The 27,130-nt window shown below is 35.0% G+C and overlaps 1 protein-coding gene across 2 annotated transcripts in view; it reads right to left on the minus strand.

Annotated features, from left to right (window-relative positions):
* Positions 1-27,130, minus strand: part of LOC124369250 (adenomatous polyposis coli protein-like) — a 182,286-nt gene that overhangs the window by 129,644 nt on the left and 25,512 nt on the right. Inside the window, exons 1-2 of one of the 2 annotated variants that reach the window (XM_046827143.1) lie at positions 16,161-16,243; positions 6,893-7,090 (exon numbers count right to left, since the gene is read on the minus strand). In XM_046827143.1, coding sequence (XP_046683099.1) covers positions 6,893-7,008 — 116 coding nt within the window. In that variant the 5' untranslated portion in view covers positions 7,009-7,090; positions 16,161-16,243. Of the gene's footprint in view, positions 1-6,892; positions 7,091-16,160; positions 16,244-25,033; positions 25,083-27,130 lie in introns of those variants that run through there. The other variant, XM_046827142.1, reaches the window with a different exon arrangement.

Consider the following 27,130-nt stretch of genomic DNA (forward strand, 5'->3'; position numbering starts at 1 on the left):
GTAAAACCCGAAATTGGAGAAATCAGAAAGTGGTATGAAAGATTCACCACGAATAATCTCCATAAAGAGGAATGATAGTGACTTAGTACATACAGGGCGCAAGATTAGAGATTCTCTCTTTAGGTCGCGAACGGGCAGTGAAAGTGAACATAAATGTGCAGCAGCACGGTGTGCCATGGCATGGTTTTCGTGACGTCTTAATAAAATTAATGCACGCAACACCTCCCGAGATGTGTCAGAGCAGGAGTGGTAAGTGCACTTTCACAGCGCACGAATGCCCTGGGACTGAGCCGTCGCCGCAGCCGCCTACCGTACCTTACTTATACTAGGACCGTACAACACGGCAAGAGTTCCATATCGCACGTAGTCCGCAATCAAAACCCTATCTTCTTAGTTTTGACACGACCCACAACACTAGTGACGAATACATATAATCCAAATTTGATCTCTCTAAACTTCCTGCGAGACTAATTATTAAATAACTTGGGTTTTGTACTGAATCGTGTTAGCTGCGTTAAAACTAACAAACAATTCTCACACCGTATGTGAAAACTACTCAACCCTTGGCGAATGAATGGAAAGAAGTAAAGCAATGCACGTAACTTGTAATTTCACTAGTAGCTTATGGACAATGTACTGTTTCAATTAATAAACATGAAAACAAATCCAGATTGAGTACATATTGCACATATTTATTTATGAAAGGGTTTGTGAGTATGTGTATACACATGTGCAAACTACCAATGAGTATTACACTAAAGTAAACTGCAGACGTTCAATGCTGAAAAATAAGTATATACGATCTCTTATGGTTAAAAATATTTCATATCGATATAGTTTAGTTGGTTTAAAGCCAAATATTTGTCGGTGACAGCGCAGGTGACGCCGAGCATTAAACGTATTGATGAGCATGATTATATAGTAGATATATGGCTTATAGAACAAAATTAAACGGACTTGAGGGACTGCTGAAGTGCTGAAATTGAGGCATCACACGAGTGATAAAACAAGACTTGCTGAACAAACCAAGAAATAATAAATCGAAACTTTGATATATTTTTTGCACTCTTTATTTAAAACTATTATCAATGTTAGTTTTAATTGAACATTTCAAGTACAAAATGAAATAGCTCGTGTTTAAATAAGCGAATTAAATAAAAACACTAACAACTTTAAAAGGCACCATTTTTGGGCAGCGTCATTTTGATCATTGTTCGCCCTTGAATTTTAATACCGCTTAACACAATGTTTCTTACTTTGAACTTCCTCTCTTGCCTTGACAGAGAATGTCCCTCATACGATGAGCAGAGGAATGTGTACATTCTTAGCATACTTCTCTAAACAGGACGAAGACGGCTTAAATTCTTGGTAAATAATATTAGTTTCCCAGAATTTACGGCTGTGTATCATTTGTAGTTGTCACTGTAACTTGTAGTATACTATATAATAGTAGTTCGACAGCTGTGCTGGCAAGGAACGACATACATAATTTTTAACAACCGTGTAGCATTGTCGTTTAAAATTAATGCAGGCGCGTTACCCCAGCGCTACAGGGTATGGGCGTGACTTCGTAACTAATTTATTTTCTTCCTCACTACTTTAAAATCCCGGAACACTCTATATTACAAATATAACTATATAAAACTCTAGATCAAATAAAAATCTTACTTACGATGTAATTTTACTTTCTTTCTGTAATTCAAAATCATTATAATTCGAGACTGGCCCTGGGGATGTATCTTAGAAACAATGTTTTAATCCAATATTAAATATTATAATATATACGTGACATTGCTTGACAGTATTGCTTGCCAGAAATTTTCTTCGACACTAATGTAACTCCACATATTCAAAGTAGATATTGCTAACATTGTTGACAAATAAAACGTATAAATGCATCTAAATTGTTTATATCACACTGGGAATTTCATTTAGTTTTTAACTGTTGTGAATTTTATGTCAGGTTTAAAAATATTTTTCGTCAGTTAGAAAGAATATGCCCGTTTTTGCGTGATATATGACATTTTTCCAATATTGTCAAATATTAGTGTCTATTTGAAACTATGACAAATATATTACATCGGTCAGTGGCCAACACATGGGTTTAGGCAATAGGTTCATTGCCATATTTGTTTGTAAACAGTTATTCATGAAACAAGAAATTCAATATCGAACAGATTTTCTTGTACTACCTTTATGAGTATCCTATCTATAACTGCATACGAAACTGTACTTACTAACTGGTTCGTGATTGTTATCACACAACAATTCTACGTGTTAAGAATTTTCACTGTGATTAAAACTACTATTGGGATTTTTAAATATTGCTAATTATCATGACTGGGAAACAAAAAGCTACCATCACAGAGAACTGTCTAATCCGTTTTGCTGATGAGATCAATAGTTAGTAACATATTTGATGTGATTTAACGTTAGTTGGAGTTGCAAATCCGTTTCAAACTATCAATGTATTTCAGTCTATCCTGCTGAGATTGAGAATAACTTATCTGTAATATCATAAATTTTAACTTAAAAAGAAATTATTATTGAATCAAGATTTATAGAACCAATCAAGATCATCATTACAACAGGGAGCTCTCGATATGCGTGATATATAATATATTATGTTATTATAAATATTGACGTGTTAATAATGGCTCACATTATTAATATATAACCTTTTGAGCAAACATGCGTAAGTGAACATACCAAAATAAATAACTTACATTGTAATACAAAATAAACAACACTTAGGATAATGTGTATGGAGAGCCCGTGAGACAAGTATTTTAACAGTAACAGGACAATTGAATACGTTACCACCTACCTCGCCTCCGTCAGGTCCACGCTCTTATCTTACAAATGAAAATATCCAAACTTTACCGTAACACTTATCAGAATTATTATGTAAAGTTGAACAAGGATACATTTAAACATCTCAACATCTTCCAACATACCGATTTCAGTAATCGAATGGTATGAGTTTTATGCAAGAGGTAGGCCTATTGGAGATTTTTCAGAGAATTGGTGGAGCCGGTGACCAGTAAGTACAACACGGATTGAGCGGCTGGTACTTCTACTTCATCCGTAAGTACGTATGTCTCGCTTACTTCCCCCTGTACTCAATTACCTGACTTGCACAACTATGTGGGTTTCGAATTTTGCGATGATTTGAACGACATTCTTTGCAATTGGAATAACATTTTGATAATTACTAGCTCCAATATTGATAAATACTAAATGAATAGTGCTCTTTTATCCTATATGTAAAAAGTTAAATACAACTTTAAAAAAAATGCTTTGTTGCTCTTACTTGGTTTTAGAAGAAAGGATTTCTAGCCTAGGAGAATAGTGATATTACGCGACAATGGGACAAGAAATACGCTAAAAGAATCTTTCGACATAATATTTGTGTGGTCTTGTTTTGTTGAATGTTTTCAACTAGGAGTTTATCGAACATTGTCCCCCGGAGAATTTTAGAGACTCGACAGATAAAGACCACTGAGTAAAGGCAATCGATCAAATTCACTAACTAGAACTTTAGTTTCATTTCGAGTTCTATAATGATTTTAGAATTACCTATTTGTACCGAAAGATACCGAATATGTCATTTTAACTGTTTCTTTTCAAAACAGTAGTATATGCTTTTATCTTTTAAGACGTTTTTGTCGTCATAGAATATCGCAATTCAGCCCTCTTTTGACAAAAATGCGTTGAAGAGACAGTCATAGGGTCATCCTCTGATTTTTAAGACAATCAGTGGTCTTCTAGCGGACAGATGGGGGGTCTGAAATGACGACTTACCGCGCACCGTGACCGGAGATACACTTCATTTATGACTTGACACTTGTCTGTCTGTGTGTTTCAAATGTTTGTGACGATTGCGACGTGACGGTGACAACAATAGCTGTGGTGAGGATGCTACATACGTGGTACAGCTCACCAACCACGTTTAGCATTTCCATTTAAAAAGATTCTCCGGAACTATAGGTTTTGATATCGTCAGAATCCAGGAAGTCATATTCAAATGTATCAATTGTTGTATGGCTTGGTTTATTAAGAGCTCGAAGAGAACCTCGTACCGCTAGAGTATGATCTCAGAATTCAGAAAGGAGAGTTAGGATTCATGTCAATTGTATATATTTATCAATAGATTCATATGATGGCTAGTACTCAAAATGCATCTTGCCTGAACAGAGCAATGGCAAATTTCGCGGTCTAGGCTTTTTGTTTCATGAAACAAAACATCATACGTATCTGAATTTCTCTGCAAAAGTAATTTACAAATTTCAGATTAGCCTATATATTTTGAAATGGTCCATAATGATTAAACTACTCACAAACACGCTAGCTTAGGGCTCACGATACTTGTGGATCGTTTCCTGTTCATTTTCTGGTTTAGTACCAAACTATGAAAAACGCTGCTTAAACTATGGTGGGAGGGGATAAGTTTGTCAACGATGAACTCAATTCACTTAAAAAAAACTACTACTAGGAAACTAAACAAGAAAGTTTTAGTCGGTAAGCACAATTATTAAGAGCAAACATGAAGATCTTTTATAAAATTAACTAATATAATAGATTCGCTTATTCTCTCGAGCTTTCAATTGTGTAAGAGGCTAACAATACGAAACAAAGCAACAATAGAAATCCAGCCAACGCAGAACACTCCCACTTTTCCGTGCCAAATCCGATCCAGCTATTATGTCAATGCTGCAGCATCTTTACTAACGATATTGTGTTATAGATATAGCGATATCGAAGGTTCACTTTTACAGTGAGTAGCTACTATGGTTTACAAACTGTTGTTGAAAGTAGCATTTAACATTTTTACAAACTGTTACTTTTAATGTATCTGCAGTCTTTATCCTTTACGCCATCCTGTTTTAACAGTCCATTATCAAATTATAAATTTCATTACACAATAAAAATACCTACACCTCAACTATTAAGCCTTCAGTTCACAATCAACCCATTTTTAATTTGATTTGACTAAACATAACATTTAAATTCAAACAAAATGTTTTAAAGTTCCTAACAGGAAAGGAACTACTACAAAATCCCTAAAAAAGTATTCCTGAAATTTACTAGCTGGCTGAGTTCGACGATTCCCCCCCTCTCACCACCTGAATATTACCCTTTTCATATATATTGACTAATACTATGAATATAGTTTATACTATTGTACTGTATTTTGAGAACCCCTCTTCAGAAGGATAAGACCTGTGTTTTGCATTAAATTATAAACTCTTAATACACGGATTTAACAAGTATCCAAAAACACTTGATAAATAATAAGTTGTATTATATTTGACCACAATAACTATGCGAGTTACAGGTAGTTATGGAGTAATTTCACAAAGGATCTTCGTTTTTGTTATGCCGAAATTTTGAAGCATACATGTAACGGGCATAAAAGACGTGTGATTTGATTAGACGAATTTAAAAAAGGATGGGAAAATAGCAGAATACCTTTCTTAAACCATGGTCTGTAGTACTCTTTAATTTTGTGATTCTTAGCTACAAATTTAAGTCCCAAATACTGCATAAGAGCGATACAAACGCACTTTACTATGAACGGCGATAGTAGTATCGGAAAGCGACAAAATAAAAGAGAAATGTTTCTCCCGGAATCGGACGCGGAAGACGATTGCTGCTCGGCACGGGAGGTAAAGACGATGGAGCGCAACGGACGATTGAACGGTCAACAATTAAGACGTCAAGATAACAGTCTTGGCTGCACTCGGTTCACTGGTTGTGTACTAGTACTGTACTTGACAGGCATGTTGCTTCCGCTCGAGCAGTCAATCGATCATCCTGTACAACAAATCTCGCAAAAAAAATGATAAAATACATGTAACAAAGGATCCGCGCGTAGCTGTAGGATCACGATTCTGTAACACTATAACGGATCTTAGACAATAAATCTGGCTGCCATTCTTTACAAATACTGACCGAGTAGGGTGTGAAGTTACAAACTGAACAACTGACTGACAAAAGACCAAAGCGAACAAAATTGTTTGCTCACATTGCATTAGTCCACCAATCTCTTGAGGTTGGTGGGGAGGCCACGTGTGGCCAGCACACACTCATTCTTCACTTGGTCAGTTTGTTGGCTTTTCCTGCCCCACCGTGCCGGCGACGTGACAAGTTCCTACTCCAGTGACCGCTTTAAGTGCGCCTCAATTAAGCTACCTAACCAGTAATTCTTGTCGTGTCTCTGCCCGTTTTGTTATTACCATGCTGATGCGCACAACTGAACCTGACGAGATATAACCGATGCGCATACTGACCTTGTATAAAGCAGGGTGGTATGATTGATGTCTATATAATTCTCAACACTGACAGTTAAACTTATCGAGTAATAGGATACAGCAGATAGTTTTTTTTTTATTCTAAGACCACAAACGACTATGCACATAATCTGTTGGGAACATTTCTGTAAAGCAGCGGATGATCTTCAGCTTAGAGCGAAACTTGAGGGAACTAAAACCATTTCCAGGATTAGTTAACTTCACAGCCCACCAACTTTAATGTGAAACCTTACTTGTAGCCCTCCATACTCAAAAACTAAACAAGGTGCGACACATACTAACTTACATTCAAGGGGAAATGTATTCACATAGTAATTTTGATTTGTATTCAACATGTCCAAACGTAGAATTTTATTCATGCCAAGGAGAACTCATTTGTAATGAAAAAAGTCCAATGTTAGTTTACTCTAACGGTAGTACACCCTTCAATTCTGTATAAGCAATTTTCTGACGGATACATAAATAATCTTCCGTACTTGTAGTTTAAGAAATAAAGCAAGGAAAAGAAAACAAGAAATTGCCCAGATTAAAAATCCGCATCGAGCGTGGACCTTTCGGCAGAGGTTCGGTAGTCTTACTCAGGGGTCGGAGCGGAGAGCGTAAGCAGGTCGTCCACATTGTTGTTGTGACTGGGGGCAGCCTCGTTATCGTTCCGTCGCTGGAGTCGCCTTCTCCGTCTGCTGGTGGCCGCCATCTCGGAGGTGTGTTCTCACTACAACCACACTAAGTCTACTATCTACTGGACTACGTACACACACTGACAACTGAAACTGAAACTGAACACACGGCTGGGTAAAAGCTACTGTGTGTATGTGAGTGGGTGGTTACAGAGCAGGTCAAGGCTTAGGGTCGATAAAACAGGACTGTTGGTGGTATGGAGGATTACAAAAAATGTAACATCTGCGTTACTATACTATTATGTAATTTTAACGTTTAGGCATGAGTCACACCAGGCCGTTTACATTTCTCACAACAATAATGTTTCCTTTTAAGGTTACAAATAATTTACAACAGCTATTTATACGTTTGCAGCTGTTTGAACTCAGACTTAAAGGGATGAGGCTCAATGTCACTACTGTGAAGTGAACTGCACTTGTTTGGTAGCTTAGGTTCATGAATTGTTTATAGATAAGGCTGTAGAGGCCGGTAAACAATGTGCGTTGGAGAATTAAACATAGACAAAATTTAAAAACACCATTAAATTAAAGTTATGAAACTAAATAAATGTGTACACTGCCTGATTAAGGCCGAACAACACTGAATACTGTACAGAGCTAAAAAGGCGAATAGTCCGTGATCGACGCATGCCTCTAGCATTACCGATAAAATAAGGCCAGGGGCTTACTGATCTCGGGCTGGTATATTGCAACAAAGGAATATAACGGAGAGAGAAAGAAAATACATATTTGATATTTCACAAAGACCTCGCTATGCACTCGGTTATTGAAGTGGAATAAAAAAGTGTAATAAAAATATTATAAGTAAATAGCACGAATTACATCAAAATTTAACCAATTGAAACCTGTTAAAACAAACTGGAATGAACATTTCGCAATTGCGGACACGAAAAGAACTGCCTTAAATACACGCTGTTAAAAATAGACTTTCATCGTCTTAGGATGGTTTTAGAGACCTTTTCGTCAAGGTTGTACAGTATGGTGGGAATTATGGCTGACCAGCTTCTTTAACACACACAAAGTTAACGAAGTGAATTACTACTTGGTAACCGTAAGCATTTAACAATGCAGACAAGGGCCTACATTATAGCCAAACGAGTCCTGACCTATCTAATATGTTTTTGTAGAAGAATGTCGAGAGTCTTCGTAACATGTTTTTGTGAAGATCCATTGTGCATGTTCTAGGGCTGTCAGCGTTATTATTATACTAGCTTATCTCTCTGTTGAGTCTTTTAAAGGTGCGAGAATAAACTCTGATCCTGAGAACATAAAGACGAGGTCAATCATACGTGACCTCAAGCTTGATGTCTGTAAATGCACAGCCTTCCACATCTAACCACGGTAATTAGAGAGGAGTTAACAGGTGGTAACGTGCATCTAACAATTGATGTGGGAACGTCAAATACAGTTTCAAACGTGAACACATAGTGAAAACGTCGGTTTTAATCCTCATGTTTTCTGATTGTGTCATCTACGTCATCCAACATGATATTGGACGACATACGGGCCTGTACAAAAATACTGATCCTAAGGCAGAAAAGATACCTCTTGACCGCAACCGCATTTCGAGAAAAGACATTGACAGAATTGAAAAGGGGTGGAAGGCGGCTGCATGTTACATTTATAAGCTTTACGTAAATACGACCTAATTTCAACTTATGGACGTTTCGCAAAGTCGGTGTTAATATTAAGCGGGCTGCTGATTCGTTGCCTTTATCAAACGTGTCCTTATTCTTCAGGAGACCCTCGGAGTTTGTTGGTCGCAGTTCCTGACAGGATCACTTTCACTAAAAAGCACTTACGGCCAAATAAAGAACTTATGGCCTGTTATATTCATTAGTGAAAAGACGCGCAAATGAAGTGTAGTATCTAAAACAGAATTAAAAATTGTCATTTCGTTAAGATTATTATTCCTGTGCCAATTGAGTTGTTCTGAAATACCATTTTATCGTACCGTGGGACCGCTCTATAATAAATTGGTCTTCATTACTTAGGTTCAACAGCTTTGACAGAAGAAGGTTGGATTCCACAACTAATAATATTGAAAGTGATAATGTTTTTATATCTCAGATATATATTGATATATCTACTGCTCTAACTTCATTTGCACAATTCTTCATATGATTGCCACAATCATATTTCGCATAATACAGTTTCAAACCTGACAACAGAGTGAGAAGACCTGTATGTGTGTATATATAAAAATTTTCGATTTGGAATATATATATATATATATATATATATATATATATATTAGTATTTGATGCATATAAATTAATCTTATTATAATCAAAACTAATATAATGGGAAAAATAATTAAGTACGTTAGTTAGATTTACTTTTTATGGGTATAATCGTGGATTTGTGAAAAATAAACACAAAAATAATTTGCCAGTAAAAATTAGCATAAATTTACTTTAGTCCTAGTAGTGTTCGGATTACTGATCTTAAAGCAGCAGTCAAAAATATACATATTTCACCAATACATACACAAATGTATTGGTGAGGAGGTCAGTTTTGATTCCTCTTGAATCAAATCAGTATTCTCAAATCCTTTTGAACTAGTATTCTCAAAAACGCTCGGGTTTACGACGTTCCCTTAATTTTTCTAGAACCTAGAGTGTACAGTGTAGGAGGTTGTGTATGGTTTCACCTTCACAGTCGCTCCTTCCTCCATAAACCGGGCCATAAGCCGTTCCAGACACAACAATCGGGGACCAACAAAACAAGACCGGAACGTAATTAATAAGAACCGGGCATTGGTTCCGTTTCGGAGCGGCGTATGCCCGCACTACTGCCACTCCACTCACTGAAGTCATAGCGCGGAAAAACAACGACGCGGAGTTACAGCCGAGCTGGAGTCAGCCAGATGCTCGCTCGTGTCTGAGGAATGGTTTACTGCACACTGTAACCCATTTCATGGTAGGCAACTCTCCGTTTCTGGTACTGAACCAGGATTATAACGGTTTGAAGACGAAGGTAAGCTCACTTAACACTCTAACGTATAGTTCTAGTTTGTCGCTAGTTTGATTATACATTTTAGAGCAGATCAGTTCGGCGGTAAGGATGTTGCATGTGTCAATGGAGAAAAGCGATGCTCGGGTTAGGCTCCAGGAGCCACTTCCGGTAGCCGATTCAACGAGGAGAGTAGGGCATCGAGAAAGTTCCTTTCATCGAACGAGCACGGCACTGTCCATCTAGGACCGAATCGACTTGCTTCGTAACTCTCCTTCTACTTTATTCCACTTGGATTCCTGCACGTCACTCTAGATAGGGGGTCAAAAGCAAAGGATTCGAGGAGAGATCCGAGTACCAAATACATTACTTATGAGCGATTTCCCCACGTTCCTAAAAATCGCACCCGCTAAAGGAAAATAACTTTAAGCCAAAGTAAACTACAAACCCCATTACACCCGGACTTGCGACTGTCACTTTAACTGCTACTAACACAGGAGGTAAGATGGCGACAGAAACCTCAGAGTTATTGAATACGTGCAAACCATTCAGCTCATGGGAGAACGCTTACCATTGCACGTTATACAGTGTGCTTCAGATATTTTAAAAAAAATACTGTAATTGTAGACTTAAAATAAATATCTTTCGTATATTGGTTTCATTAATTTACAATCTTAAAAGGATATAAATTTAAAATGACCTATTGTCAAATGACACTCGAGTGTTTAAACGTAGAGAGCATTTTAACAATACAGGCTATTTAACCTATCAGAAATTAAATCAGAAATTTTCCATTCAAAACATCAATGATATATTGGAAAGTCTAGATAAAATGTAAGCCGTCACTTAAAATACACACAAAACGGGACTTGTGCAACACACGGCACATCGCATAATACTTGGAGTAACACAACCGCAAGCAATTCAAAAGAAATGGTTCAGTTGCTCCCTTCCCAGTACCCAAATTAGTGGCACTCCACTTCGTGACACATCTAAAATTCCAAAATTCCAAATAAACAAAGTTCTAAACAACTGCATAATTCGACTACAGATTAGACATAGCCTACAATAAAAATATTCTTCATTAATTTTGAACTCAATTAATTTACGAAACAGTAAAGTGAGTTTCTTAAAGCGTTTTATAAATAGAATAACATCACAAAAAGCTCAATGGAATAGCACTCTGTTAACAAGACTTGACAGAACGAAATTAACATTTAAACAGTTGGAGCCCGCATGCTGATTCATACAGTTCAGCAACTTCAAACTTTTCGACGTTTTGGACTGAACACTGTCGTCTACGAATTTGTGCCGTTATTTATATATGGCTTAGACTTAATTTTTATAATCGGATACTAAGTTCACCGTAATAGTAATGTATACTAATAGCTAAATAATAATGTAACAAGTAATCACAACGCATAGACAAAACATTAAATAGAAAATTGGAGCAGCTAGTTAAAGGATACAGAATCACTACAATAAATGTAGTAATAATATACGATATTGATGAAATGTTACGGTAGTAGTTTTAAAACTGAAATTTACACTGCTCGTATTAACTCATAATTGCTCTTTAATTGAATTTCTCAATAACTGTCATGCTATAATCTTTGCATTATTCTGATTTTCACGTAAAACACACAACTCTGGCTACAGGAAAGTGAACGTATAAAAACACAAAGTTTATCTGTCCCATGCGTAGACAAGTTAACCACAGACTGATCTCCACCCCACCGCCCTAAATGTACTACGTAAAACACTCACTTCTGACTACAAGACGTGACAAATGGTACAGTACACAGTTTTAAATATCTCTAAAACACATATGCGTTTTTTATTTCAAAAAAATTTATTTGTTTCCAAATGTGGTGTACCAAAGAATGACAAAATTTGGGTTTAAAACCCCATTATTTTATATCTCTACAAATAAAATAATAAATACAGCAGTTTCTTAACCTGCAGTTAATTTTTTATAAGTGGAATATGCCATATCTCTATTCAAAAAATAAATCTATACTACATGATAGATGTTTAAAAAAAAGAAATACTTTTTGGCGATTTATCATTCATACAAGTAAGTGAACGTTTAAAACTACAAAATGTATCTCTTAACGCGGAAATGTATCATTCACTGCTACAAACCTGCTAAGACCACTCGCTGTATACGCTTTCACGAAAATGTCATATTTTTATAAAATGCAATGAGGAGAACAAGTTTACCAGGTCAATTTATAGTAGCTGTGTGATGTCAGCCAGTAAGTTCCAAAATGCAGAGAGGAGGACTTGTAAAATATATAAAACGATACAGCGGTGTATAGAAGGCCCTGAAGGAACGTAACCGAACTGACTGTAGCTTTGCTGCCCTTTGACCTTTTGACCCCAGACCATTGGTTCTTCTTTGGACCAAGAGGAATCTATAAGTTTGTATACGTTTATTTGTCTGTTGTATAAATTTCAAGTCTCTACGACATTTCTATCAAAAGTTACCTCACGACAGAACGTACAGTGAAAAATAAAGTACTTATTTAGCATTATTTGGAACTTTCTCAAAATTGGAAAACATAGATTGTCCACCTTAAATATAATTTAGTAATAAAAAAATTAAAAAAGTTAATTAAACAGTAAATAAAATGTAACAAGCTTTTTAAGTTATAATTTACTAATATTTACTAATTTATGGATATTTACTGAAAAATATAAGTACTAGTTTTATAAGTAAAAAATATATAATTATTTTTTATTTATAATTCATATTTTACAGTATATTTAACAAAGTTTTATTTATGTAATTCACATAACACTATGTGCATATCTTATCAAAATAACAGCGTATTGGGTTTTTTCAAATTTAAACTAATGATATGACCGATCGTAAAGGTTTGGGGTTGTAGGTAGTAAGCCTGAGATTCATGAGATTCCGCGTTTAATAAGAATCTTGGAGTAATTAAGAATACAGTAATTAATTACATTTGCTCTTACGCCAATAAAATATGTTACTCTTTGGTTACATTCGGACATACAATGTTTAATTCACTTGATTCTGAATTAGGAGAGGCCAGTAGGAGAGGCTCTTATTATGTATGTATAACCATCCCCGTTTATCACATTATATCGGGTTTACTTCCACTTCAATATCCACCGGTAAGACATATTCTTATACTGTATAACCATCCCCATTCATCATATTATATCGGGTTTACTTCCACGGCATTATATCCACCAGTAGGACATACTCTTATAATGTATAACCATCCCCATTCATCATATTATATCGGGTTTACTTCCACGGCATTATATCCACCAGTAGGACATACTCTTATAATGTATAACCATCCCCATTCATCATATTATATCGGGTTTACTTCCACGGCATTATATCCACCAGTAGGACATACTCTTATAATGTATAACCATCCCCATTCATCATATTATATCGGGTTTACTTCCACGGCATTATATCCACCAGTAGGACATACTCTTATAATGTATAACCATCCCCATTCATCATATTATATCGGGTTTACTTCCACGGCATTATATCCACCAGTAGGACATACTCTTATAATGTATAACCATCCCCATTCACCCAAATTATATCGGGTTTACTTCCACTTCATTGTATCCAGTCACAAACAAATCGCCCACAACTAATACCCGCCGTGTGAATAAGGGTCTCGAACAACACATCAGGATGATCCTCCTAGACTTGAATGAGAATCAATGATGTCGGTAGATCCTCCTTTGGAGTGTATACGCGGTACATTGTGAGAACACGACAAGGACGCCAGACGTTTATAAACTCACAAGACGCATGACTAAGTGACATCCTTGCGGGATGAATAATTAATGAGAATTTGGCTACCTCGACGCTGCTTCACCCGTCCGAACCGAACATCTCACGTACAGCTGGTACAGTCGGTAAGTCTTTATTTCCACAAGTGGAAACCGGTTTTATAGCTGTCGCATAATTAAAGCTTTTCAAATTAATTATTCTTAAATATTAGGGGGATTTCATTAAATATGATCATTTTATTGGCAATTCATTTTATTTTTTTCTTCTCAAGTTTTTTTATCAAATGATATATCACCAAAAATGTTTTTAACATGTATCATGTAGTATAGATTTATTTTTTGAAAATGTAGAGATATAATTTAAAGGTATTACTAAAAAAACTATAGAGATAGACAGGTAGTTTAAGAGTAGATACATTTCTATATTTAAAATAAGGCACAAAATGACATACTCTTCCACTGAATTTTTGAAGTAACACATATTTCAACTTTTAATGTTTTAAGATGGAAAATTGGTAAATATATTCGAAAGTGGCATATTCCAAGTTACTTATAAAAAATTAACTGCAGGTTAAGAAACTCCTGTATTTATTATTTTATTTGTAGAGATATGAAATAATGGGGTTTTAAACCCAAATTCTGTCATTCTTTGGTACACCACATTTGAAATAAAAAAACGCATATGTGTTTTAGAGATATTTAAAACTGTGTACTGTACCATTTGTCACAGATTTACTTCAGAATCTTTTAAGATCCCTCCTGCCCACAAAATCTCACGAAACAATTTTTAATTAATTCCCTTAATGTGGTTTAGGAAGGTTTCACTGTTGTGGCTGCAATCGTTCTCTCAATACACGTTGTCCGCCTCGCCGACTAATGACAGCATTATATAGTTAGTGTTTATTCGTAATTTTGGTAGAGCAAGACATCAACTTTTTAAGGAGAAGCCGCCCCTTTTAAGCCTTATTCTAACCGTCCTCATGGGCCACAGGCCTGTACTAGGATCTTATCAAACAGAATAAGGCGGGGGAGTCAATACAGTACAAGGTCGATGGTACTGATAAAAAACGGTCACAGAGGATTCGAACTTGCGCCATCTCCAACTCAGACTGTTTTTCTTGAAAGAAAATTTAGAGTATCGTTGGGGAATGCCGATGGCAGAGCGGTCTAAGACGTTGGACTGTACTCATTTTTGAAACTCTATGAATATGACACGATACCGCATACCGCGGAGACAATGTATTCATGGTGTTATACACGTATATATTTGAATAATTTGTCAGATTTCAGTAGACTCAGGCTTATTATTATGTGAACATTATGTATAACATACATTGTATAACAACGTCATGCGGTCATGCGACATCAACAACAATAAAATAATCCTATGATGCAGGTTGTACTGACGAGTCACATACATCAATACATTGAAATATAAAGTAGTAATACATACAGATCAAATCTATGTTTAATTGTATAGTTTTAGTCTTTACATAATTATACAAACATATAACATATAATTTAATACTTAATAGTTGGTCATGTATGTATTAAATAAACATTCGTTATTTATTCATAATTCACACAAGAACACACAAATACACGAATGTCTCTTGGGAGGTTTTAATTATTGGCGATTATTTGTAACTGGCTTTATCCAATAAATTTTTGTTATTAACCTACTGAACTATTGCTCATAAGCTGCAAACTGAATCTAGAATGCAATTCAAAACAAAATTATGAATTATATATAATACGTCATCTGAGGCAAAGTTTGAAATTGAAGAGCTTACGGGGAAAGCGTGGAATTTCATAATTTTTTATTAGACAAAATTTTAATGAATATTGTTAATTTAATTGTGTTATGACTGGAATTGATCAATATTTGACGTTAAACTGGTTATAAAGGTTAGTAGTAACGAAATGAACAATTAATACCCAGCACATATATCGTCCTGCAATATTATTAACCAAACAAAAAATGACAAATTGCTAACTGTTATGGTCACTAAAGTTTTGATCTGAATTGACAAAAATAATTTCAAATGTTCTGTTTCATTTGCTTAATTTTATAGTTACTGGCCAGGGAGAGTGGTGAATTCGTTCTTCAACGTAAAACGTATGTCATTATACAGTTTATACGATTCTCATTGAAATCCAGGATTGATTTATTATGAAATCGTGTACCTAGGTATTTTATGACATATTTACTTATATACAAAGCACATATCTATATGTGGTAGAATAAGTATAAAATTTAGTATGCGAAGAGATAAGGTGAGCGAGCCGATTGCACCACATACACCATCTGACGGCCAAGGACCTGATAACGGATCCTCCGTGTCTCGCGGACGAGGACAAGGGTTCAGGAGACAGTGGTAGAGGACAAGGAAGGACTCGGGAGTAACACCACACTCACAAAACAAGCGCTACAAGCGGTGGCGAAGCGACCCGCGATGCCGGGGTGCACTCCGGTTCGGACTGAGATGCTGTGCTCCCCCGTTCACAGATCAATCCACGCGGCCGCGCATGTGCGTACGTGCGTCCTGCGTCCTCCTTCCTTTACCCTTGAAATTCTGCCGGTAGTATTATTTAGTGTTAGCAGCATCTGTCGACGACCAATATTCATTAATGCTACCGTTTCATACATTAATTATCAAATTGTTCTCTTCACTTCAGAGGCACAGGTTACAGTCCACTGCGTCATTTTCTCGTTTTACGCGATATTACTTTAGATGAAGCCATGCCATCAACTCAGAACATTTAGTATTAATTGATAAACAGCTATTTCGGGATAAACGACTACGTAAGTTGCAGACAAATTGGGCCACTATGTCTTTTAAGGATCACCCACGCGATCTACACAATCGTCAGTGGCAACAAATCTGACCACGTCCATTTTTTACACACCCCGACAAAGTTTACATGCTGACACTCAACCATTTTCCTCATGCTCCAGAGTGGCCGAGCATGGGCTTTCAAACTTAAATAGCACGTGACATATTGGGAATCAATCATTCATTCATTACCAAATATTTTTTAGAACTTACCGGAGGATCTATAAGAAGGTCATACGTGTAGCTAAAGCCTATGACATTAATAGAGCCTTGGGTGAATGTGAAAATTTTTCAAAGACAGCCTGGAAAATCATCAATAGTTCTTCTCGAGATATGAGTAAAGACAAAAACAAAGGTTCCAAGGTAATTGCAATCAAAGTTGAAGGCAAAATTGTTGAAGATCAATTACAAGTGGCAAATGAATTCAATAAATACTTTACTTCTGTGGCTTCAATGAACTCGTCATTTGCAGGAACACAATCTTGTGAAGGGCATGTTCTGGAGCCGGTTGCACCCATGACTCTGACTCCTGTGTGTGAGAGGGAGGTAGCACGCGTCATACAGGGATTGAATTCGAAAAAAACATGTGACAGAAACGGGATGTCAGTGTGGTTACTTAAACGCTGCTTCAGGCACGTATTGGAACCACTCACAAAATTAATAAATTTTTCATTTGAATCTGGAACTTTTCCATCGCTTTTGAAGACAGCCAAAGTCATTCCAATTTTCAAAAAGGACGGACGATCCTTGCATTGCCAGCAACTATCGTCCTATTTCAATTCTGCCCGTGTTTAGCAAAATTTTTGAAAAGGTTTTCTCTGAAAGACTTGAAAGCTTTCTGGAAAACAAGCTAGTTCTGAATCAAGAGCAATTTGGATTCAGAAAAAATAGATCCACAATCGATGCCGTGAATAACCTTTTGGACAATGTTGTCGATGGATTGGAGAGGCGAGAACATGTGCTTAGCATATTTCTTGACCATTCCAAAGCATTTGACTGTGTGCATCATGAGACACTGTTGCACCAGTTGGAGAGATGTGGCGTTCGGGGGCTTCCACGGTTATGGCTAGCCTCCTACCTAAAGGAGCGAGATCAGACAGTGGAGATTTCGAACGTCTCATCAAACAAAATTAAAGTGCCTCATGGTGTCCCTCAGGGATCTATTCTTGGGCCTCTTTTATTCCTGATTTATGTCATTAGACTGAATTCTGTGATCCAGCATGGAAAACTCGTTCAGTATGCTGACGACACGACTCTCTGTTTTAAAAGCAAAACATTGCAAGAACTTGAAGTCACAACGTTCATAGAACTCAATTCCTGCATTCAATACTTTGCTGAAATGAACTTGGAAACAAACCAATCCAAATCGAATGTTGTACATTTCTGCCTTAGGCAGAATGAGCTTTCAGAGCGGCCAGCTGTATTTGTGGATGATGTCCTTTTAGAGGAAACATACTCCACAAAGTTTCTAGGATTGTTCCTTGACAGAGGATTGACCTGGGATGACCACGTCGACAATATGTGTGCTAAAATTTCAGCAGGCATATACGCCTTGCGCCACCTAGCAAAGCTATGTTCCCCTAAAGTTCTAAAAATGGCCTACTATGGCCTAATTCACCCACACTTTGCGTATGGAGTGAGACTTTGGGGAGGCTGTGCCAAAAACAAATTTGAGCGAGTCTTTAGACTCCAAAAAAAGGCTGTCAGAATAATTGGAAAGTTAAATTACAGAGAGTCATGCAGGGAATCTTTTAGGGAGCTTGAATTTCTGACATTGCCCTGCCTCTATATATACGACGTGATCATGTATTGCAAATCAAAATGCACTATGGTCCGCGGTGTGGACATTCACCAATATGAAACCAGAGGCAGGGACAACTATCGAGCCCAACAGCACAGGCTGACGCTTACGCAGCATCTGCCACAACAAGTTGGTGTCGGATTAATCAATAAGCTCCCGGAAAGTATAAAGAACTCCAACAATAAGAACCAATTCAAAACTCGTATAAAACGCCTATTGGTGTCTAGAGCGTTCTACTCTGTCGATGAATTCATGATGAGCGGCTGGGATTTATGAGAGGCATAGGATCTAGAGTCAGTGAGAGTGTGCTTGGGTGAATGTGTGGAAGTGTAGGTTTGGATGCATGTGTGAATGCTTTAACTTTGGCATGTGTGAAACTATTTACAAAATGATTTAGAATGATTTACTGACATTTGCAATGCAAAGTAAAATTGTAAAAATGCAATAAAATGTGATTTGATTTGATTTGACCAACCGGAGTTAAAAATGTATTGTTTTCATCTTGTTTTAAAAGTCTTAAGTTTTGATTACCTAGATAAAAGAATAGTATTAACACCAAATATTTTCTTAAATAGAACGATAACGCAATATAAACGAGTTCAATGATATCCCTACTTCTACTCGTCATACCCGGTACACGATAGTTTCCGAGATCCCGCTACCGAATATAACAACACTATAAGATTTAAATGTTGGTGCTCTAAAGATTTCTGTTCACTGATACCCCTACTTCTACTCGTCATACCCGGTACACGATAGTTTCCGAGATCCCGCTACCGAATATAACAACACTATAAGATTTAAATGTTGGTGCTCTAAAGATTTCTGTTCACTGATACCCCTACTTCTACTCGTCATACCCGGTACACGATAGTTTCCGAGATCCCGCTACCGAATATAACAACACTATAAGATTTAAATGTTGGTGCTCTAAAGATTTCTGTTCACTGATACCCCTACTTCTACTCGTCATACCCGGTACACGATAGTTTCCGAGATCCCGCTACCGAATATAACAACACTATAAGATTTAAATGTTGGTGCTCTAAAGATTTCTGTTCACTGATACCCCTACTTCTACTCGTCATACCCGGTACACGATAGTTTCCGAGATCCCGCTACCGAATATAACAACACTATAAGATTTAAATGTTGGTGCTCTAAAGATTTCTGTTCACTGATACCCCTACTTCTACTCGTCATACCCGGTACACGATAGTTTCCGAGATCCCGCTACCGAATATAACAACACTATAAGATTTAAATGTTGGTGCTCTAAAGATTTCTGTTCACTGATACCCCTATTTCTACTCGTCATACCCGGTACACGATAGTTTCCGAGATCCCGCTACCGAATATAACAACACTATAAGATTTAAATGTTGGTGCTCTAAAGATTTCTGTTCACTGATACCCCTATTTCTACTCGTCATACCCGGTACACGATAGTTTCCGAGATCCCGCTACCGAATATAACAACACTATAAGATTTAAATGTTGGTGCTCTAAAGATTTCTGTTCACTGATACCCCTACTTCTACTCGTCATACCCGGTACACGATAGTTTCCGAGATCCCGCTACCGAATATAACAACACTATAAGATTTAAATGTTGGTGCTCTAAAGATTTCTGTTCACTGATACCCCTACTTCTACTCGTCATACCCGGTACACGATAGTTTCCGAGATCCCGCTACCGAATATAACAACACTATAAGATTTAAATGTTGGTGCTCTAAAGATTTCTGTTCACTGATACCCCTACTTCTACTCGTCATACCCGGTACACGATAGTTTCCGAGATCCCGCTACCGAATATAACAACACTATAAGAATTAAATGTTGGTGCTCTAAAGATTTCTGTTCACTGATACCCCTATTTCTACTCGTCATACCCGGTATACGATAGTTTCCGAGATCCCGCTACCGAATACAACAACACTAAAAGATTTAAATATTGGTGCTCTAAAGATTTCTGTTCACTGATACCCCTATTTCTACTCGTCATACCCGGTATGCGATAGTTTCCGAGATCCCGCTACCGAATACAACAACACTATAAGATTTAAATGTTGGTTTTCTAAAGATTTCTGTTCACTGATACCCCTACTTCTCTACTCGTCATACCCGGACACGATATGAATATAACAACACTATAAGATTTAAATGTTGGTGCTCTAAAGATTTCTGTTCACTGATACCCCTACTTCTACTCGTCATACCCGGTACACGATAGTTTCCGAGATCCCGCTACCGAATATAACAACACTATAAGATTTAAATGTTGGTGCTCTAAAGATTTCTGTTCACTGATACCCCTACTTCTACTCGTCATACCCGGTACACGATAGTTTCCGAGATCCCGCTACCGAATATAACAACACTATAAGATTTAAATGTTGGTGCTCTAAAGATTTCTGTTCACTGATACCCCTACTTCTACTCGTCATACCCGGTACACGATAGTTTCCGAGATTCCGCTACCAAATATAACAGCACTATAAGATTTAAATGTTCTTGCTCTGGAGATCTCTGTTCACTGATACCCCTACTTCTACTCGTCATACCCGGTACACGATAGTTTCCGATATCCCGCTACCGAATATAATTAAACATGCTTTTAGATGTAAATTTTAGATTTTTAATAAAGATTGATGCCTTTATTTATAGAGGAGCAATATTGTTTTCTTGCACAAATGCAGTTAAAACTATAAGATTCGAACTTCCCAAAACCCATAGTGTTTAAACAGTAAAATAAAATGTCTGGTATGTATGATGTAAAGGCAGAAGTGTGCCTTGTTTTTAACTACGGATTTATTTTTGTTATAGTTTATTTTATTTAGTTAAATAAATGTAATACCTTCATTCGAGTTACTTCTTTTGCTTGAAATTTTTTATTTTATTTTTTAATCAAAGTACCGATAGTAAAATGTAATTCATGAAGCTAGTTTAAACCTTGTTGAGAAAATCTTAATAGTTTTCTGTATAAAACTATTTAGAGTGATGGATTTATTAGACAAATCTGATTTGTAACCAATACAGTGAGAACTTTACAGTAAATTAAATTTCGTTGCTTAAATAACTTGATTTTAAAACCAAAGATGAGTGTTCTTTAATAATGAAATGTTTGGTATAGTTAGTATGAGACAGCTGCAGGATAACACCCAGCGAACACACGAACACACACACCGACCAGTTCTAATAACAACCAATTACCGCTGCAGCTCGGTTCTCCAGACAACTTCATTACTCGGTTAATTCATTTGTTCAACACACAGCCGTGAAGCTCAGCTGTTCATTTTCTTGGCTTGACCTCTCCAAATCAAAAAGTTTACAAGGCACATAATCTGGCACAGGTTTCTAACTGCAAAACACGCTTTTATTTTCACAAAACCCTGATAGTATTACTACTTTTTAATTTCTATAGCACAGATCAATCTATTCCCTCATGCTATGTACAAGTAAAGCTCCAAACCTCTAACTACGTGACTACTATTGACTACTTTCCTCTTTTAAAACTCTATTGGGTGAGTATTAATGAACTACACGTGAATTTCTTTGTATAATTTTAAATATTTCAAATCGGATAGTCTTCAATCCATAACTTCAGTCGATGGGCTTATGAAGAAATAAATTACCTAATGTTTGGAAACAACAAGTATTTTACACACATTTACAAATGTTATCACATTTAAAAAACATAATCAGTTTCAACACTTAAAATCCTAAAAAAGTGTGAATGAATCTGTTTTGAAAAAGAATGTGTCTCCAAATTCATACAAAATTATAATTTTTACTACTCTAGTTTTGTAAAGGCCTGCAATCATCAAATGTTCTCAATACTACATAAATACTCTGTTTAAATAGATTGTATAGACCATTCTCATTTAGCTGCATTAGTATCAGGTTCTGTTTTGACATAGAAGATGAAATTTTCTCTTTACTTAAAATAGAAATAAAACTTTTAAAAAGTACAAGGATAATGTTTTATAAACACAGAATGAAAGTCATCTTTAGTTGAAGAGAAGTAGGCAATCGTAAGTCCTCTTTTCGAAATATCCCCAAACAGGATAAAATAAAGCAGCATTCCTTTTGCTTTATTTTGTGGTAAATATTCAGATGGAATAATATTTTTTTAATTTATTTATTTAAGGTAAACTTGAACCTAATATACATTTATTTATAATGTTTGTTCTCTTCTTTCCCTTCAGAATAAATCATACAAACACGCCATTCTCCAGAGTCCTCTATAAATTCAACACAAATTTGCATTATCAAGAAATAACAATACGAACAACATATCAGAAGAAATTATTCTGGAGATATTTCAATTCATGAAGTGTGTGCCAGTGTATGTATGCAAGCCCCATCAACATCTCGCGGACTAACGATGTTGCGTGATCAACCCAAGGATGGGAGCGGTTAATTCATTTCCTAAAACAGCTCACTCCCCTTCGACACAACTTACATCATCACCCCCACGAGTCACACTACTAATATTACTTTGTCGTCTTTATAAATGTCACTATGTGTTGTATTATCCACTATATACTACCACATTTAGTTCATTTTAAACTCTGGGTAGCTCTATGAGGGGCTTAGTAACATCACTATCCAACACCATTTTGTCATACTAAGTTTTGAATCAAAGTCTTTCATATATTGATGTTATTTTTTAAATGTGCTTCTTGTTTTAAATCACATAAGAACAATGTTGAGTTTGAAACAATTTAGCGCCTTATTGTTAAGAATAAAAATGTGTACAAAATTTAATTTTAAAGACATAATTAATATGCAATCAAACACTTTTTAGTTTCATCGGTAATTTTATTTATTAGTTATTTCAAATTAAATATCAACAAATTTGATATTTCATTATTTGAATTTTCAAACAGTATTTATTAACTTTACAAAAAAACGAAAAAAGATTTGGATGTAACATAATAATTGAAATCCTATCTATCTTACTTCTATAATGAAACATAAATTAGATATTATTCTTATGTGAAAAAACTCAATCTTCTATTACACACAGCTTTTCATAACACATAGGATAATTTTGTTATCTGTGCCACCATTGGAATCCAATCTTAATCTTTATGTGTCCACCTAAATACACACATTCTTAATTATTGTTCTAGTTTCCGTGATGTGCCTAAGAACTATATAACATGTCTATAAAATCCATATCATTCTTACTAGAAATCTTGAATGGACTATTATTTTTTTGTTTTACACGTTGAAAAGGTTAACATTTTCTTCAATGTATGTCTTAATTAAAGTAAAATATTTTTTATTACATTTCATTGCTGTTTTTTATCTGAATTAAATATTGAGAATTTAGTGAAAGTGGGTCAATTCATTAAATAACTGTTTTAGGTGAGATTCATCTTTTTTGAAATTTATATTAAAATAGTTTTAAATATCAATGTATTCTTAAGGATAGTTTAGTGCATTATCACAAAAATATAAGATATAAAATAGCATAAGAGGTATGCATTTTTTTACTTGTGCATGCCCTTAAAATGTAAATCTACTAAAATATAAATAACTATGAAACTATCAAGAATTAGATGAGAATTTATGGGGTTTTCTTGGAAATGGCCTTCCAAACAACTTTCAACGTTTGATCGTGCAATACCGAAAAAAACCAAACAGCACTATAAGATTTAAATGTTGGTGCTCTAAAGAATATGCTCTATTTTATTTTATTTTTTTTATTTGTCTGATCTATTGGTGGTGTGCTGTGTATATGTACTAATGGAACACCAAGTATACATATTGTATGATGAGAAATCCCAGAAAAGATATTCATTATTCAACTTTTAAACAAATTAAAGTTGAAAAAATAAAACTTTATATACATATTTTTATCATTGTGGATTAATATTTATGTATTTTGCACTGATATCTTGCTAAAGGGGGATAACTAACTGAAGGTTAAAAAATTCCTTACTAGAAACATAGGTCATATCATATTTTTTATTAAAAATCCTTGTTTGTGAAACATTTAGGTGACAATCAAACATGGCATACATTTTAAATTGGCAAGAGTTAAAATAAAATAAAAAAATATTAAATTACACTCTTAGCTATGCCACTGGTAGTTGGTACAACCCAGATTCAAATACTCCATAAATAATAAGAAGTTTGGGGGGACTTTAAGTCATTCTGTATAATACTAATTAAAAATTATAATGCACTGTAATATACTGTTTTGAATATGTTAATGTATTATTGAATTTCTATTGTTTTTAATCTTTGAATTTACCTTCATAATTTTATATATTTGGTTGACCAAATCAGTTGAAATTTACTTAACTTATTCTCTGTTTTAACACCACTGTTTAGTTCATTTTCAGTTTTAACATTACTGTTAACATACTGTTATTGTAGATAAACATGTTACTGTAATAATGTTGGGCAGAAAAGTTAATAACATTTTTCAACCAATACTGAAGTTAGGTTTATTTTATTATGTTCATAAATTCTAGAGTTTCTGAGAGATTTTTATTAACCCAGTCCAGTTTTATTAACCATTAATATTTAATACTTAACTAGGTGTAGTTAACTTATTAAATCATACATTGAAAAACATTATATTAATTAAACTGCCACCTTACAATAATACTGCACAATAGTAAAATTACTCACATTAGGGTCAGGTAACTGAGGGGGATCAGAAGAATGCATCATGGCAGATCTGGAAATAAAATACAATATTTAGTTTATATTAACTTAGCTCCATAGTATTTTATTGACGTTAGTATATAACTACCTTAAGAATTATTGTTAAACATATATTGACATTGTGTTTAATGGAATTTGATTCATTAGTGATAAGAATAAGAAGAATAAGAATAAGAATTCGTTTATTGTCATAGAGCTTACACAAGCATCGACACAAGTCATGTATAAAATATAAAAATTAGCATAAGTCCAGACAAGGAAAATTCAGTACCCAAAATATGAAGTTGCCAAAACAGTCACGCCACAATTTAAATTATTTTAAAATATAAATAAATAAATAACAAATTAAAACAGGTATGTAACAAATAAACAAATAACAAATAACAACAACAAGTAAAACACAGCCTCAGAAATTACAACAACAGAATTATATAACATTGATACATTTTTTAATATAGTTTGTATACCTAAATAAAAAACCATGACATTAACATTTAAAATCTAATCATTAAAACTAAATAAGTTATGTCTAGAAACTAACAGTTCTACAGTCAAAAAAATTCTTTCAATGAATAAAATGGATTGACTAAAAGCCAGGAATACAATTTTTATTTAAATTCATTACAACTCTGGCTCTATCCATATTAATTGCATGATTCTTTAAAAAATCCAAAAAGCACAAGATAAAAAACAATTCTCTGTTTTATTGGGCTTGTTTGGATCTCACTGTGTAATCTGCACTCAATAAAGTAAAATTCCCACTCAAACACTACAATTTACTGAATTTTCGAATGACTTAATATACAAAATATCCAGAGCAGCAAAATTGTTTCATGGAAAATTATAATCAACAATTTAATAAACAGATGTTCTCAAATAGTATAATTCACTTCTTGCTGACATTACATTTTTATTTTAAAACATTAATTACTCAAAACTGTTTACTGTGAAAGCTTACAAGTGGCGAAACTGGAGAAACACACCCCGTGCTGCCACTGTATTATGATAAAATTTAACTTATCAAAACAAAATTAATCAGACATAAAACCACATGTTATGTACGGCTGAAGGTTTTCTTTCATTATGATTGATTAGCTAGAAAATTAAATATTTTTGTAAACATGTGCATGCATGTGAGATAAACACTTGACTTTGCTGATGTTACTCATCACGATAATACTGTGAGATAATGATTCATAGCATCTCTTCTTGTACAAGAAACAAATGATGCCACATGTGCTCACAGCTTAGCCAATGCCCATCAGTATGCCTACAGCACGCCCACTCACTCACTTACTATTGTAGTGTAAACAGCTGTTGTGTCTAATTGCCTGTGTATGACTCACTACTATCTAGCCTGCATACCCTAGTATGCACAAGGTTGCTGGGGTAAATGGTCCAGTGTGCTCAAAGCTTAGCCAATGCCCATCAGAACGCCTACAGCATGCCCACTCACTCACTTATTATTGTAGTGTAAACAGCTGTTGTGTCTAATTGCCTGTGTATGACTATACAAAGGAATCCAGTTCAAATTTAAACTTTGACATTTTTCTAGACAATGACAGACTTAAACAAGTAGACCACACAAAGTTTTTAGGACTTATAATAGATAAAAATTTAGCTTGGGATAAACATTTAGATCATGTTACTAATAAGATGTCTACTGGTCTATATGCATTGCAACAGATGAAAAAATTAGTAATTTACATACACTGAAATTAATATATTTCTCACTGATCCACTTACATTTAGCTTACAGAATAAAATGTATGGAGTAATAACAATAAGCAATTTAGATAGGTCCTACAAAAAAATCTTTGAGCATCATGACAAATTTAAGATATACAGATTCTGTTAAACATGTTTTTTCTAAACTTGGAATTCTGACAGTATATGGTTTTAACATATTTGAATCAATAATTTATGTAAAACAATTTTTTGATCCGATACTAAAAACTAATAAACATACATATAATACTCGTTTTAATAGACATATCGATCAATACAATCTCGAATTTTACAAAAAGAAAACATATTCAGAGGTGTGAGATATTTACATAA

Source organism: Homalodisca vitripennis, chromosome X (genome assembly GCF_021130785.1).
Source record: "Homalodisca vitripennis isolate AUS2020 chromosome X, UT_GWSS_2.1, whole genome shotgun sequence".
Classification (NCBI taxonomy): domain Eukaryota; kingdom Metazoa; phylum Arthropoda; class Insecta; order Hemiptera; family Cicadellidae; genus Homalodisca; species Homalodisca vitripennis.